Below are 16,275 nucleotides of genomic sequence, written 5' to 3' on the forward strand. Positions count from 1 at the left end.
GCAACTGTCTATATTCCAGTTATCCTTAGAGCAAGCAGAAGGACCTTCCAGTTGTCTACTAGGCAGATCTTTTCAATCCACCAACACATTTTTACAAGATGGCAGGGTCTTGAAGAATTTAATCTCAAGAGATGCAGCTTTCAGGCACATAATTTATTAAGTATGTTTAATACTTGATTTGGTTGAGTCTGCAGATCTCCCCTCTAGTCCTTCTTTAAATAATCACTCCAATGCAATCTTTAAAATGTTGTCATTAATGTGGCCTCAGTTGCTGTCTTTTGGCCATTTCACAAACACAGCGACTTCAAAAGCAAAAGGACAAGACAAGACACTGACAGATAATGTATTGAACCAGGTAACTTACATTCTCCACCTGCAAATGGAGGTTTTTAGCCAGCATGTCCAACGTGGAAGTGGCAAGTGCTTTGTATTTTTCGGAGAGATTTTGCTTAACACCTTCTATGCTGACATGGAAGGGACCAATGACAATAGAACTAGGTAGAGTGTTGTCCAGGTTCTCCTTTTCAGCCAAGTGCATGTTTACTATACTCATCACCTCCTGGGCAGATGGACATTGCTCTTCGTAGTCTCTGTAAACAAAAACACCACCAAAAAAAAAGGCAACGTAGACCTTAAGATTATTTGAGCATCCAGGCTGTTCATAGGATATCCAGACATGTCTGCCCAAAAGGATCAAGACATTAAATTATTATGAGTATGTTTACTGTTATTAAAACATGCATCTATTCGAATGTGTACAACTTTCTGCAAGCACAGATTGAGAGGGTACCAATGGCTTCTAGACCTTACAACCAAAGATATGACTACACAGGAAGCGAGGAGTTTGTATCACAGTCAAGTACATGAGTGCTAGCTTTAACGAGCATGGGAAGCTATAATAGCAAAGACATCCCATGTAAATTCCGTCTGTTTGGGTGACCAGCCTGCACTGAAGGCTCTACTTCACTGCTACAGTTACCAACACCAAGCAGAGGAAGGTGTTGGTAGGCTGCCTATGCCTACCTGCACTGCAGCTACACCCACGTAGCAGTGTAGCCAGGTCCCCAGTTTCAGAAGATGTGTATATGAGAAGACATGGAACTGGTACGTAGCTGAGGAACATTACTGGGGAGCAAGGGAAGGAACCACTCAAATCTACAAGAGGTTTCAGAGCACAATAGGTGTGGAGTGGAATAAAAGCACAAAATATTTTAGCTGCAGAAAAGGAGTGGAAGAAAGAGATGAAAGAGGTAATAAGGCAAGAGGAGAGGGAGAGACAAAATGAAAGTACTGGTGTAAAAAGGGCAAGGTCAGGAGGCACCTTGGGGGAGGGCAGGCACTTCAGTGTTCTGGGAAGAGATGGGAGCTTGTCAGATGGGATTTGTAAATTGATTAAGCTGGAATAGCAAAAGAGAAAAAGGGTTTCATTCCCACTGTTTGGAGAAAACATGAGGCCTAAAAAGAAGACCATTAAAGTAACAGAGGCTAAAGGACAGCATAGGTGCAAAGAGTTTTGGCAGTGAAAACAATGAGGCTGAAACAAAAGAAAACATTACTTGCTACAGAATGTTATCGGTCTGAACAGATGCTATTTGAAGGAGGTCAGAGTCAAGTATGCTAACTGGATTTTCAAACAGGATGAGTCATTTTTAGGGCCATTAATATCTCCAATTACACTTACAAACATGACAGGAATGTGACTGCTGTCAGAGGCAGGAAGAAATTCTCAGTGCCACCACCAATGTCCTCTAAAAGCATGGACCATTGCCCATGGCTGAATGATGGATGCCTGATCTCACATCTGAGGCACGTCACGCACATTCGTGGTCTCAGAGCAGGTCCCGTATTCTCAGGCACATCCACACAACAGCTTCTGAAAAGGCTTGCGTTTTGGGTTAGAGGTGCCTCTGTCAGAAGCCACTTACCTTAGGAAGTACTGGATGTCATTGTTATTTAGCTCTAAGAACTTCTCATATCTCTTGGCATAGGCTTGGAGAGGGATCAGTGCCTTTTGAATGGCAGACCGCATAGCCTCACGTAGTTCTTCCACTTCTGGTTCGTGCAAGCCCACTGAGTCCAGCAAGGGCGTGCCTGTGATAAGCATGTTCTCCAACACATACTGGAAGAGGAAGGAGAGAGGTCTTTCAGGACTAGCAGAGCTAACCATGCCTCCTCAGGAGAGTGGTAAGACAATCACCAGTGGCATTTTTGGGAAGTCATGCAGTCCATCCTTCTACATTGTGTCAGGAATTGTTTTATCAGTTTTACATTGCCTCCCCAAAGAAGGAGGATCTAGGGAGATAGGTCTTGCACAGTAACAGGCAGAAGGATGCATATGCAGAAGAGATCTGCACCAGACTGACAGCACTGGAAAAGGTGCTATTTGCTTTATGAGTCTGCTTTTACCAGCTGCCATGCAGCTAGGGCAACCAGGCTACTTAGGACATGTCTCCACAGAACCTGCCACACCAAAGCAGAGATAGCAACCACATAAAATAGCTACAGGTTTGGGGACCTTGAAGAAATCCTGTCAGAATAGAACTGCATTAGCACAGCGCTGTGCTCAAATTAATTAAACCGGATTCCCAACTACCTACTCCTGCAACTCTCTCCCTCGGTACCAGCTCAGGGGTATCTATGCTAAGCTGCAACGCACTGACAAGACTTGCACAGCTATATCACTGTTGATGCAGAAGAGTTCACCTTCTCCAGCTGCGGGACAGTGTGAGTCACCAGGATTCCCTTGTCAAACAGAGAAATGAGGGACTTCTCAAAGCTCTCCACAGGGGGGCTGAAGTGAGCACCACTGCTGTCTAGCACAAGGTCTGTTACAAAGAGTGGATTCCTTTGAGGTCTGCAGTGGGAAGAGATAAGGAAGAACAAAGATGCTTTTTGAGACAATGGCACACAACTATATTGCTCTGGTGCTGATACTAAAACGCCTACTGGACAGGAAGGGAAAGCAGAGGAGAGGAGGACTGTCCCATGCAGATGAAGGTAATGAAACACTGCATTCTGAATTTACCAGTAAAGACATTGAGAACTCTTGTCTATCAAAGACGAAGGAAGTGACAATCATGACATACCAGGATCCCCAAAAGTCATAACATTATGTTGAGAATTGGAGCTGCTTTACTGAAAAATTGCAGATGCTGTTCAAACCAGACATTCAGCATCTCCAATATACTCTTAAAATGTACCTTCTGGAAGTTATAATCAGTATCTTCCAATCTTGTATGTTACCAGCATGGCTCATGATCAGCTGAAGTCAGTGTCAAGACTTCCACTGATTTCAAGGTAACAGGCCACATGTGAGTGGCAGGTTTTTTTTCTTTTCTTCCTGTTTTCAATTTCTAAACCTTCCTTTTTTAATACCATGAAGGACAGAAATCCTTAAATCAATACCCAGCGGAAGAAAATTCTAGGCACTGTGACAACCTGAATTTGGTATTCTTTAGAGATCCCAGGCCAGATCCTGCTCCTGAGGTTTAATCCAAGAATGGAATTAAACAGCCATGCCTCCTGGTATTCTTCCTGGCCTCCAGAAAAAAGCTACTAGTAATTATTTGTTCCCCCGACAATGCTGGGAGTGGCTAATCTTTAGAACAGTATGTCAAAGTAGCAGACCTTGGTTATGATGGGCTGCCTCCTATCACTAACAGCAACTTGAAATCTGTACTAACAGAGCAGCCAGCTCTGTATCATTCTTCCAGACTCAAGCAAACGTGTCAGGTGGAGGACTGGGGGGAACAGCCCAGCCTAAAGCTCCCATACAGTGCAAAGCTTGCTTGCAAAAACAGTAGTTAGAAAGACAATGGCACTGCGCTTTTCTGCTCTTTCCACCCTTTTTTCCTCTCTCTTCCTTACCTGTAGGGACTATTGATGAGGTCATCTCCCCATTCCATGTCCTCTGAGCAATTCAGGATACCACAGCAAGCATCCAGCAGAAGCTGGGTGAAGCTGATCAGTGAGTTCTGGACCAGATAGCGCAGAGAGTCCTGAAGGATGAATTTGATGCGCTTCATCAGCTTACACAGTTTGGACATCTGGTAGACATCCCAGTGGCTCTGTTCCAGGTTGTACCAGTCTTTGCCTGCATCTCTCAGGTTGCTCTTTACTGCAGTCTTTAGAGTACTGATCCAAGTATCCTTGAGATACACCTGAACCTAGGGCAAAGAAACAAAGCAAGCTGTGTAATCCTCCAAGGGCTGATGGGAAAGCAGGAGAGTGAGGTTAGCTGCCAGCTGGGACTGCTGGACCTTCCTCTGCTGTGAAAGGTAATTTTTTCTCAGAGCTGTGGCAGCTAAACCGTAGCTCTAAATTCATGCACACACACGTGGCATCTGAACCTGGCCATACATCTCCTTCACGGACAAAAGACCTACAAAAAGAAAGCCTGATGTTCTTTCTTTTTATACACAGTGTTTCCTTTTTGTTTTCTTTTCCATAGAGCAGTATCCCTGGAGCTGCCTGTGTCAGGGTCCCTCACAAAAAGTTGTGTAGATAGTATGATGAGCAAGTAAAGGACAGAATGTTGTCTTCTCTTGGCAAGCGAGGAGAAAGAGGGGAAGAAGCCAAGGGCAGCAGCAGTCTGCAGTGTTTTAATTTATTAAAATACCACCAAGTGTCACTTTTGCTCCACAGGCAGCTGCTGTTTGTGTGTAATAAAACAACCTCAGTCACTGAGTGGATGACAGCACTACCTAGCTGAAACAGCATGGGACTGGGAAGGACCAGCACATGCCCTCTGCCACTGATTTACTGTGTAACCCTGTGCAAGCTACTCCGTGTGGCCACATCCAGCATGCAATGTACCACCCTCATTTAGAGGGCATGAAGATCTTCTGGCGAGAGTTACCAGAGTTGCAAATTTTTGTCCTAGTCTGTCTACTGGCATTGCAAGCAGAGTAATCTAATTAAGTACACAAAGAACAGAGTGTAGAAAAGCATTACCCCCATGAGTGCTTCAGGAGGAATCAAAGCTCTTGTGCCTTGCAACTGGAGGGATGGAGAAATAAAAAAAATCTGGAAACTTTTGAGTGCAAACCAGGACTGTTATCTGCATGGAGACCAGGAGGAGGAAAGAGGGGCTGTAGCCCTATGTGGCCACTTGTTCAACACGTGCCTAAGAGCACGGTTAGCATTGGCTGATGCTAACTAGGGGGCTATGGCTCTTTCAGTTCATTCTCCCCACATCCCAATAAATTTGACATGCACATGCAAATTCCCCACTGCCCCACCCACAATGTCTCCTTTGAAAGCTCATCTGTTTCCAGGGAATCGATCTGCAGCTGCTGCATCTGTCTAATACTCGCTGACAGCCCTGCTGGCTGCTCCATGTGTTCACCCCCCACGCTTCCTCCGCTCACCTGAGTGAAGGTCTGGGTCTGGATCTGTTCAAACTCCTCCAAGCAGACATGCTTGGCTAAGGTTGAGTTAAACAGAGACATGGTGGCTGCCTTGTTGCACTCATCTTGCACCTGTGTAAGGAGAAGGATGACTTCTGGCCTGGTCAGGAGTGAGACAAAGTTGAAATCTGCTCGTTGTTCATCAAAAGGATAGTCTGGGATCCAGATGAGCCCTGGCACCGAAAAAAAAGAACATGTTATTGCTTGCAACAGCCATCCCAGCTTCTGTTTTAGAGGAAGAGTACAGCTCCCTCTGGGACAGCGCTTGTGAAAAGGACTCCCCTCTGATGCACAGGCCTTACCATGTAGCAGTTTCAGCAGACGGCTGGATGAAAAGAGAGTCTCTGCTCTGCAGCAGAGACTTTCTGCAGCCTCCTACTAGGGGTTGAGGGACTGCCTTGGTGCCTGACCTTCCTGAGGCTTTGGCTCATGAAGTTTCCATGAGAAAGAAGATTGGACTTGAAGAATCTTCTCACTGAGGCTTCAAGGCATGACCGAGTCCTCTCATCTGTGAGAGGCCACTTGTGAACCACTTCAAGGCGTTCCAATCTTTGGAAGATTGAAGTGCACAAAATATGCCCCCCGATCTTTTACTGTGGTCATTTTTCTCCAGTTTGGGACTCTAAAACAGCCTGAGGCCTCTTTCACACCTGACGTATGCCACAACTGAGCACAGCAAAGGGAAGGCGGCCAGCCCCAGCACAGTGCAGAGCGGAAGGCAGTTAAGCTAATTACACTGCCTTGCATTTGGTGCCATTAAGGGTACACTTGCAGAGTTACTGCAGCTTAGCTGATGGATGGTAATGTGTTATACTGAGGTAACATGAACATGCAAATATACCCTAAAAAAGAGCAGACATACTCAAAAGTCTCATAATCTCCTGCTGCTGCCCCTTAGGAGCCTTAATCATTAACAAGAACCCGAGAGTTTCTACAACAAAGCATGAATCCTATCAAAGACAAGAGGTCTTATAACCATGTCACGTTCAAACTACTTCACTGTTCCGTACCTTTCTCCGGTACTTTCTTCTCCTCTTTGTCTGGCAGGGTAACATAATAAAATGTCTGAGGTTTGGAAGTGACGACTCTGTCAAAGCTGATCCTGTTCATAGTGCGTTCATAGTCTAATCTCACTTCTTTCTCCAGGCAGCACATATGGTCTAACACCCTGTTACAAGTCATGGAAACAATGATAAGCCATGGTGTTTGAGCAGAAGTATTTCTGTAGCTTTACTGCAAAACCCACCCTTCGCTCCCTTCCTCCTGGATTTGCTAACGCAGAAGCTCAGCTACTGCTGAACGCAATAGGAGAGCTGTGCAGACAATGAAGCAGCCAGCAAAGCTATCAACTGGATATTTAATGACAGAGGCAAGTGGGGACCTGGGTCTAGGACTGCAGCCTTCTCAAGTGTCTTTTCAGATCAAAGCAAAATCTCCACTGGGGGTGTGCAGGGGAAGAAACATTACAGAGGGGAGGGGAAAAAAACAAGAACTGAGGAAGCTAGCTGGCAGTACTGGAAAAGTTGGGCTGTCCGAGCTGTCCTCCCAACCGCCTCCTGCTGAACACCTCTTGAAATCAGTCTCCTCAGCCAAAACATGTGTATAAGTGCTGAAACCCTGCTCTAGGAAACCATCATCTTTCACCTCAAGCAGGCACAGTACTTTTCTTTATACCTATATTTCTGCTCACAGAGACTAATTGCTCTCCTACTCTCTAGTTTAGGCTGGCAGACCATGCAGCCCTTCACACCTTCCTGTCTCTGAGCTGGGCAATCAGTCATGGCTGATTCCCAGCGACACCGCTCATGATTCATCAGCCCAGGGACTTGTGATATGAACTGCATCTCAAAGAGACACTTGCTTATACCCAGGTGGAGATCTCCTGTTCTGTTTGCTTCACGCTGTGCAGATCTTCTTTTGATTTTAGCAGCTGTTAATAAGCAGAAGAGTCACCAGCAGACAACAGCCAACTATCTGGAGACAGCTGGTGGTCTGCAGATCAATTCAGCAATGACTGATCTGTTCCCTGAAAGCACAGGGAGACAGCAAGGTCAACCATGCCATTTCTGTCCAACCTTCCTGCTGTTGAGGGCCACTTAACTGCAGGTGTAAGCATGGCTCAGTGGATCTGCATATGAAGTATACATCTACTTCATCTTGGAACACTGACAGATCACCCATCCTGTACATGTGTCCCTGGGGCTCTTGTCCTACCTAATTCTGACTACACTCTGGGCAAGAGGGCGGTGTGTATGTGCACAGGCTGGAAGGCAGATGAGATCCATGGTCTGTGAGTTGGATGCTCAAGATCTGCCTCCGTTGCCACTTGTTTTGTAGCCCTATGAAGTCCTACAATGTTAATGGACTGAAGGGTGAGACCCCAGACATGTACTTGATGCTTTACCTCTTCTCTTTCTTCAGTTTGGGAGTATGCATAGCCAACAGCTTCATTCTCTGCAGGTTCTTCTCGCTGATGCTATTTAGTCCATCTGCGGGCATGCAGTCCACATACAGGTGATACAGTAGCAGTGCCTGCGTCTTCTTACGCAAGCTGTTGGCAGAAACTACCCGCTGTGCAAACACCTGGGGGTCTTCGGCCAGAAACAGGAGGCAAACTCGTGGCACCCAGTACTGACATGACAACAATGGGGCTCTTCCTGGGAAATGAAAGTAAAGCTTACAAAAGTCTACAGGGAAAACAAAACTCAGAACGGCTTGCAATGCTGACAACAGCTTTTTGATAGACAATATAATTGGGCTGGCTTACTGGAGATCAAAATGAGGGATCAAAGCTAAGGACAGCAAGGGACAAGGAGCATGGAATTAGTAGCATCTCCAAACCTTTCAAAATGGGGGTACTTCATCTTAATCTGTTCACATTCCCCCTCAAAATGGTACTGGCCCAGAAAAAACATCATTTAACTTTTCTTGAAGGCAGGGAAGATGGGAGACAGAGAAAAAAAAAAGTATATCCAAAGCAAAGGCCTCAAATAGGTTGTCAAATTAAGCTGTGGAGTTCTCTCGCCTGGAGGTTTTTCAGGACAGGTGAAACAGACATGTGTCAGGACTGATAACGGGGAGAGGAATTAAATTACTTCTTGACGTCCTTCCTGTCTCTACCTAGGACAAGCGTGGGTAATGGACTGGTTCTCAGAGTATATGCCAGGTCCCAAAAGGCCTTACTTGAAACACACCTTGTGGAGTTATTCCTCCATTGAGGATGGGTCTCCCTTCTTCATCCCGCACCAGCCCACTCTTATCTGTTTTATGGACCAAGTAGAGCTCTGTCTCTTTGTCATAATCCAGAACACCAACATCAATCCACTTGTAGATTAACTTCTGGCTTTTAGGGTCCTCTGAAAGAATCAAGGATTAAAACAGGATTAGTCCATTCTTCCGAAGGCTACAGCAAACGGACTTCCCTGATCAGAGTGGTGATGCTACAGTCAAATCCATTTACTAGTTTGAATCTTGGTCAATCTCACACGATTTCTGCTGTGATCAACTAAATAATGAACTCAGGTCCTACAGCTTAGCATTTCCAACTGTTTGCACACACTAGAGCCCTCCATTTTCCTCCTCTTACCTCTGTGGGTTCCCTGTGAACCATCCTCCCACCTCCTGCTTCAGGCACTCCCACTCACTCTTTGCAGCCATAGTCTCATATTTGGGTCCCGTATGCCCCTACATCCTCTCTTTCAGTCCATTCCTGGGGACCCGTCTGCCTCCCAATTCCTTCACCCCTTGATCCAGGACCCTTCATTACCCACATGGGCTCTGTGGGGATTCCATTCTCCTCTCCCATGTGAGGCTCTAGCTCTGTGTTGCCCTCCACATGAGTCCTCATTCTTGTAAGTGGGACTGGACGTAAAACCCTGTGCCTTCTCCCCCAGTCTATTGTTTCTCTGGCTCATTCCCAGGGCATCTAATTCGGATGTTTGGATCTTCTTAAATGCTGGGAAGTGCTATCCAAACAGATATATATTCATATCGCTATCAATATAGATACAGGTCAGGACAGCGTTATACTGAAGCTGAGAACAGATGCTGTTAACCATGGGTCTGAGCTTTAGAACTTGCAGCAGTGCTGGCACTATGCAGATGCCGGTGGTCTCACCTCCCCCAGGGCCAGTCCATTCAACCTGGGGAGTGATCAGGTGTATGTTCCCCAAGCCAGCTGCAAGCAGGACTCAGCCGTCACGTGCTGGCTGCCCGAGGATCCACACAGCTTACGTTTTATGCTTAGGTTTTGCAGACAGCCAAGCCTCTGGAGGCTGCCCCAGAGCTGCAGTCAGTATGCATGCCTACGCTTTAAAGGTATTGCAGATGTGTTGCTATGAGCTGCAGCCACAGTTGGACACCAGTACAGCTGTACCTAGTGATGCCTTCTCATTGGGAAGGCTCTGAGTGACAGGAAAACAACAGATATCCACATAACTTAATTTGCCCCAGATTTACTACTTGGATTTTCACTGCAGTCTGAACTTCTCATCCTGCACTCACAGTGAAATCCAGGCAGAACATACTGTGTTCAAGCTAACTAACTAACTTCATGATGATACCTACATATCAATAAAGTGATATTTTAACTGTACTGACTTTCCGGCACAGAAAGGAGGGCAAAAGGCAGAGGCTACTTCTGAAAAAGTGGAAACAGTCAGTTCAGGGCAGGACTGACAGTCATCAAGATCCCTGGTCTCTTGCTCAGACTGCCTGAGTCTGGTCAGAATGAGTTATTGCTTTTCTGCTATTCAGAGCTGCATTCGTCAGAATCTACATGCTCCCTTCTGCTGAATGGGCCTGTAATTGTTAGTGTTGCCTCGCTTGAGCAGTAACTCATTCAAGCTTTACCGTGTCCCAGTACATCATCTGTAGGTAAAAGTGCTTTTCCAGGCACTGGCTTTCTATCATGAGATCCTGGCTCCAGTCCTAGCGAGATCCACTCTTCTGGGGTTCGACAGTCATACTCGTCATTGTCAAATATCTAAAAAGGCAGGACATCAGTGAAATGAAGTCTTACTTCAGAGAGAAGAAAACACCTGATACAAAATTTCACGGGAGGAAAATCAACATGCAGTTCCTAAATGGGCTACAAAAAGAGAAAACAGTCCAGGTGCAAAACCTGTGCTGATCTTTGATCAACAATCTTCTCCCAAACAGCAATATCTGTACCTCTAGCCCTTTCCTAGGGAGCAGGGACACCACCTGGAGAGGCCTCACGCAGTAATACTGCTGACTACTGCATCCGAAAAGGAAAACATGAGACAACACCTTTTCTTTGGACACAAATGACAGTGAGGAGCACCCTCAAGGACTATTAGCTCTGATGGAAGTCATGGGCACCTTGCAGAAGATGCTCAGCCCCATCTCTACAGGGCCCAAACCTGCTCTAAAGCATTTCCGTGTTTTAGCTTGTTGTATCAACGATGGCTAAGTGTCCTGCAATTCTCAGAAACACCCTGTGGTATAAGCAATGCGAGAGGTCACAAGTGCCAAACACGCTCTTACCTTTAATGGGAGGTAGATGGGAAAGACAGGATCTTTCCTCTCCTCAATAGTTGGCATATTGTTAGGATCGTGGTGCCTTGGCATCAGCTGATTGGAGTCTATCCCCTTGCTGGCTAAGAGCTGAGCAATATCGAAGGTGACATATAGCTGTCTTCTCCTGTGTTGAATCAGAGGGGAAAATAACCACTTAATGTGCCTCGAAGGGCTCCCATGCCTGTAACTCCACTTTTTGAACATGCACCCCTATCAGTAAAAAAGTTTTGGAGGAAAGAAGTTTTGAAATTAAAAAAGGATAAGAAAAAGATGAAATAAACCCTATTTTAAAAAAATATTTTCTACCCGCATCCCAGTGAATTGTCTTGTGCACTCCCTGCAATGCGCACACCCCACTTTGGAGACCACTGCCTTACAGGATAGTATTTTCCTAAAGATTTTTGACATGCCATGTCTCAAAAGCAAAAATCAACACCCTAATCTGCTGTGTCCATTCTGTAATGATGTCTCTATCCACTTGCTGGTTACTTACCTCTCTACCTCAATCTTCCGAGGGCATTGCCCTGGAAGCCCTTGGAAGGCAATCTGCACTTTGGGCTTAAATGATTGTACTGGGAAATCTGATTTTATGAGGTTCTCGGTGGTTGGTCCAATCACTTGCTTATCCAGGACACTTCCAAAGTCCTCAGGCATCTTGAAGGTTGTGACTGAGAGACAAAGAGAAACACACATCTGAAACCACCAGACATCACTCTGCTTTACATTCACACGCACAGGGGGACTGAGCTGTCTCCTGGGTTGTCTGCAGAAGTCACTTCACTAGATTTGTGAGAGAAATCAAGCAGACATCAAATGGGAAACAGAAAGGAAGACCTTTTTTCCTGTTGCAATATGTCATTATGGTTTTCCAGTATCAAAATGATGGTATAGAAGAAGCCTCCTGACTGAGAATTAGTCATGCACCTTATTAGGAGGTAAAGCACTGACCTGGCTCTAAAGAGCTCTGTTCTGTTCCCAGCTTTGCTACAGACTCTCTACATGATCGTGGGCAAGTTACTGTCTCTAGTGCACGGCTTCCCTCACTCTCAGAAAGGGGTGGGATTCCCCTGGGGTGCACTGAGACCAAGAGTCAGTCATAGCTGGGAGGAACTCGGTCAAGATGGTGATAAAAGGCTTATGAATATTGCAGGAGAGAACAGGGTCATCTTTATGTGCTGAATTCCTATTCACACCTTATCGGGACAAACCTCTCCTCGATTTTTGGTCAAGCAAACCTCCCACTCACATCAGCAATGGTGTGAGAAAAAATTGAGTTAAACAGCTAACAATCTCACGATTTGGCCATGTTTTCAATGGAAATTTGGACTAAGCAAAAAGTATACATTTCCAAGAACTGGCTGAAATTAAACCATGTCATTTACCCCATAAATAAACTAAACTGTTTATATTGCTAAACAAGCTGCAAGTAATAGAACAGCAGCAAACTGGGAATTTGAAGCTTAACCTAAATTAAGTAATTGCATGCAAGCTTTAAAAATCACTATTCCCTAGACAGAGCTAAGCATTGAGCTAAAAATAGATTTTAGTGGAGTGAGAGCTTTTCATTTGATGAACTTTCACACTTTACCAAGGAGAAACTTAAGGTTCTGGCTCGTAACCAGGTATTTTGGACATCAAGCTTTGGACCAAATCCTTCACCCTGCTCCGTGTGCTCCTTGATTTCAAAGCAATTATGCAGAGCAGCCAATAATACTGAAGCCAGACATGTTTCAGGATGATCAGGTACAGAAAAGGTCTTCTAAAAGGTCATTCCCTTGCCCTTCTCAAATGGCCCCTGACACAACCCCCGTAGCTATACATTGTCTGCTTAGGGACTAAAGGAAATAGCCACTGAACTGGCTTCTCTCCCTCTACTCCCCTCTCTTAGGAAGGACTCCTACCTTGGAATAAATATGAACCTAAACATTTCCATTGTCCATACCAACATGCATGCTTACAACAATTTCGAGGAATCCCTAAAATGCAGAGGGTTTACTACAGCTCCTTTAGCCTCATGCATCTCTCTTGCTCGGGGTCTTTACAGAATGTCCCTGATTTATATTTGTTGTCAGGGAGCACAGCTGTTCCAATTTTGCCACTTCATTGTTGCAAAATCCATGGCACCATCCATTATGGCACTTTGTGCACTATCAACTATTTATGTCAATACTTAGTGTTTCATTTGCATTTACATTTCCAGCTTGATAGCTTCTTCCCCCTTGAAGAAGCAGCAGATCATAAATAGAGATCTGTCTCCACTTGTTAGGGATGAGTCTAGCTTGTCAAGATTCACTTGAGGATGCAGTCATTTGTCCTCACTCATGAAAATAAATGTCACTTCTAAGCACAGGAAGGTGGTATATATAGTTACCATCTTTCTCTAAGACTAAAATCCTCTCGCATGCACACTTTCTCCCCACCTGCTGCCCGCTTATGATCCATATCCCCAAGAGTGCTCTAAGGGCCAGGAGAGTGCTGGCAAACCTTTCAACCATGCTCTGTTCCTATATTTTAGCATCCGCGATACAACAAGCTCTTGTAAGCAGGTGGGACCAGCAACTCTGTATACACAAAGACTCCTTGCATCTAGGAGAACAAGCCACTCTGGCGCACAGCTGGATGCAGAATGAATAAATGAGATAGATAGGACCGTGATTTTGGCTACGGCTACCTAGATCCTGAATACAGCTCTCAGGGGCAGATCCCATTTTCACAGGAAAGGGGCATTGCTGGCTCCTTACGCAATGATAACGCATGCAAATTCAGTGCTCTCCTGGCATATGGCTCATGGGACCAAACTCCCATAGGCAGCAATGCAGTCTACCCTGAACCCTGGGGTAGAGAAAAGAGAGCATGGTTTTACCACCCAGTCAGATCGCTTTGCTCCACCTCTAAAGGAAATTCACTCTTCACGGGACATTCAAGCAGCTCAGCACCATTCCTGGCATTGAGAGGAGAATGAAAGCATAGCACTAATCTAGAGTAATCAGCCTAGTTCCAGCACGCTCACTATATGCCACCACAAGAGTTATGGCCTCATCTCCTGCCACGTCACGTTTCCTCTTAGTATATTTACCTTTAGGGGTGTGCTGCTCGAGGTCCGCCTGTCTTACCAAAGCGTGGTACATATGAGGGCCAGCACAAGCATCCTGAAATACAGCATGTGAGGGGAGTGTCAGAGATAACAAAGCACAGTTGTAGCACAGTGGGAGAGTGGGTTATAGAGGTCCAGAGAGAAAGTGAGACTGTAAGACCAACTTTACCAGAGCTTTAGGGAGAATTGAGACTGTGAGTAATGGTCAGAAATGGCTCAAAGAGGCACAAATACCTGGAAACTTCAGCCCAATGCAGAGAGAGGCAGGGGATTTGTCAGCAGAGTGCAGCCTGATGTCATCTCAAAATGTGGATTGGGGGCTGATGAGGTAGGCAGTCATTAAGGTTTTACTTCCAAATATCATCTGCAGTCACAACCACATGCCTGCCCTGCCACGCTGGCATCCTAAACCCAGGCAACATCATGATGACAGTGATAGCACTGGCCATTGAGGAAGGCAGCACAACTACAACCAGGAAGAGTCTTATGGCTTCACTTTGTAAGGGTCAAGGTCTTGCACAAAGGCATCTGACCAAAATGAAGGGCTAGGACCTAGGGTGAAAGCTGTATTCTCCATACCAGGTGTACTATAGGTCTTTCCATTTTAGAAGGACAGTGGTAGAAAAAGAACTGCTCTTTGCACTTACCTCCGAGATGCTGGAGGCTCTTGGAGTGAGGACATCAGCATAAAACATCTTTTGTCCAAAGGCCGAGTGTTTTTTTGGCCCCTGGTTGCAGCTATCGGGAAGCAACAAACTCGTTCCTGGACTGCAGTCCCAGCATGAAGTCTCACTGCTGGTTGGGTTGGGGCTCCTACCCAGAGAATTCGTCAAATCCTTCTTTGCTTTATCCATCTTCTTCGGAGAACAATGCTGTGATGCAACCCTGGGCTTGCTGGAGTGGAAAGACATCGAGCCTGTTAAACACTCTCTTTGGCGCTCCTCCACACCCTCCCACCGCGCTGGATATTGTTGGCTTGCTAAGAAGATGAGTGGGTAACAAGGTAGGTTCGACCCCCTGCTTCGGTACCAAGCGCTGCCTTGGTGACCTGGGGGCCATTGGGCTCACGTGGCTGACTTGATGGCTCACTAACCCCGGGGAAAGAAAGCACTTTATTATTCCAAATGGGTTTTGGAGGGGGAAAACCAGCAGTATACACATGAAAAGCTGCTTTCCTGAAGCAGCAGGGGCTTTCCAGATCTGTGGCAGCATTCAAAAGGCTGTCAGGAGAATTTGAGTAAACTGGGACTACAACAGAAGTGCCACTTTTGCTGTACCCAAATCCCGTAAAAACCTTGTCACACTTGACTCCAGAGGGAGTAGGCTACAGCCTAGATACCAACACAGCTACTCCCAGGTGTAAAGTCTGACTCTTTTATTTAAATAATTCAGGAGAGATGTTTAAGCATCGCCTAACGAATATTAAAATATAGCCAGAAGCTTCCTTCTCTCTCTTCCTGGAAGGGATATTTTTGCTGGTGATCTCAGCTCACAAATAGTTTCTACTCTTCCGCCTTGGGAGACACAAGTCCAGGCAAATATCACAGCTGTATGGCTTTATTTTATAAAAACCTTCGTGCACTGAGAGATACTAATTAAGAACAGCCCTTGGACTTCTGGCACAATGATAATGCAAGTCTTGATTTTAGGCTTGTCTAAACACAGAGGTGACGACTGTAACTAATTAGTACAGCTAACGTGACACAAGCCCCTCCAGCCTGCACACACATGCACCGATGTAATGAGGTACACATACCCACATAGCTTATTCCTATAAATTATGAGTCAAAGCTCTCTACGGTGTCTCTCAAGGCTACTCCGAGTGCAATATGGCTTATTCATCAATTCCTGCTCAGGGCTAGAGCCAGACTCCTCATCGAGCCCTACCTGACTAACGGTTTGTGTCCTGCACCCTTGCTAGCTCCCACACATCTGCCTTGCTTACTTCTGGAGGCCAAGCCTCTGCAAGAGGCTGCTACGTGGGAGTCTTCCAGCTTGCCATAGCTAAGCGTTAGAAAGACCTTGTCTGGTCTTGTAGGCCACTGCTGGTGTAGTGCCCGTCTGGAGTCTCATCCTGACATTTAGACGACAACACAGCGTCCCTTCCTGCCATGCTCTCTCTGCTCTGCTCTTGAATGGAGTGAAAACTCTGCCCGTCCTATACTCTTGATCAGAGAGGGCAATTTTTTCTAAATTTCACCTTGCTGTCTGTCTGCAAGAATGAATTGGGGA

At 45.8% G+C, this 16,275-nt stretch overlaps 1 protein-coding gene across 1 annotated transcript in view; it reads right to left on the reverse strand.

Moving 5' to 3' along the window:
* Positions 1-14,897, reverse strand: part of DNAH1 (dynein axonemal heavy chain 1) — a 71,368-nt gene extending 56,471 nt beyond the window's left edge. Inside the window, exons 1-13 of the mRNA XM_075159116.1 lie at positions 14,691-14,897; positions 14,026-14,098; positions 11,443-11,617; positions 10,917-11,073; positions 10,260-10,392; positions 8,603-8,764; positions 7,813-8,065; positions 6,419-6,576; positions 5,370-5,581; positions 3,868-4,166; positions 2,704-2,854; positions 1,926-2,119; positions 365-590 (exon numbers count right to left, since the gene is read on the reverse strand). Of these exons, the coding sequence (XP_075015217.1) occupies positions 365-590; positions 1,926-2,119; positions 2,704-2,854; positions 3,868-4,166; positions 5,370-5,581; positions 6,419-6,576; positions 7,813-8,065; positions 8,603-8,764; positions 10,260-10,392; positions 10,917-11,073; positions 11,443-11,617; positions 14,026-14,098; positions 14,691-14,897 (2,400 nt within the window). The remainder of the gene's footprint in view (positions 1-364; positions 591-1,925; positions 2,120-2,703; positions 2,855-3,867; positions 4,167-5,369; positions 5,582-6,418; positions 6,577-7,812; positions 8,066-8,602; positions 8,765-10,259; positions 10,393-10,916; positions 11,074-11,442; positions 11,618-14,025; positions 14,099-14,690) is intronic.
* Positions 14,898-16,275: the final 1,378 nt, after the last annotated feature.

Source organism: Calonectris borealis, chromosome 10 (genome assembly GCF_964195595.1).
Source record: "Calonectris borealis chromosome 10, bCalBor7.hap1.2, whole genome shotgun sequence".
NCBI classification, from domain to species: Eukaryota; Metazoa; Chordata; class Aves; order Procellariiformes; family Procellariidae; genus Calonectris; species Calonectris borealis.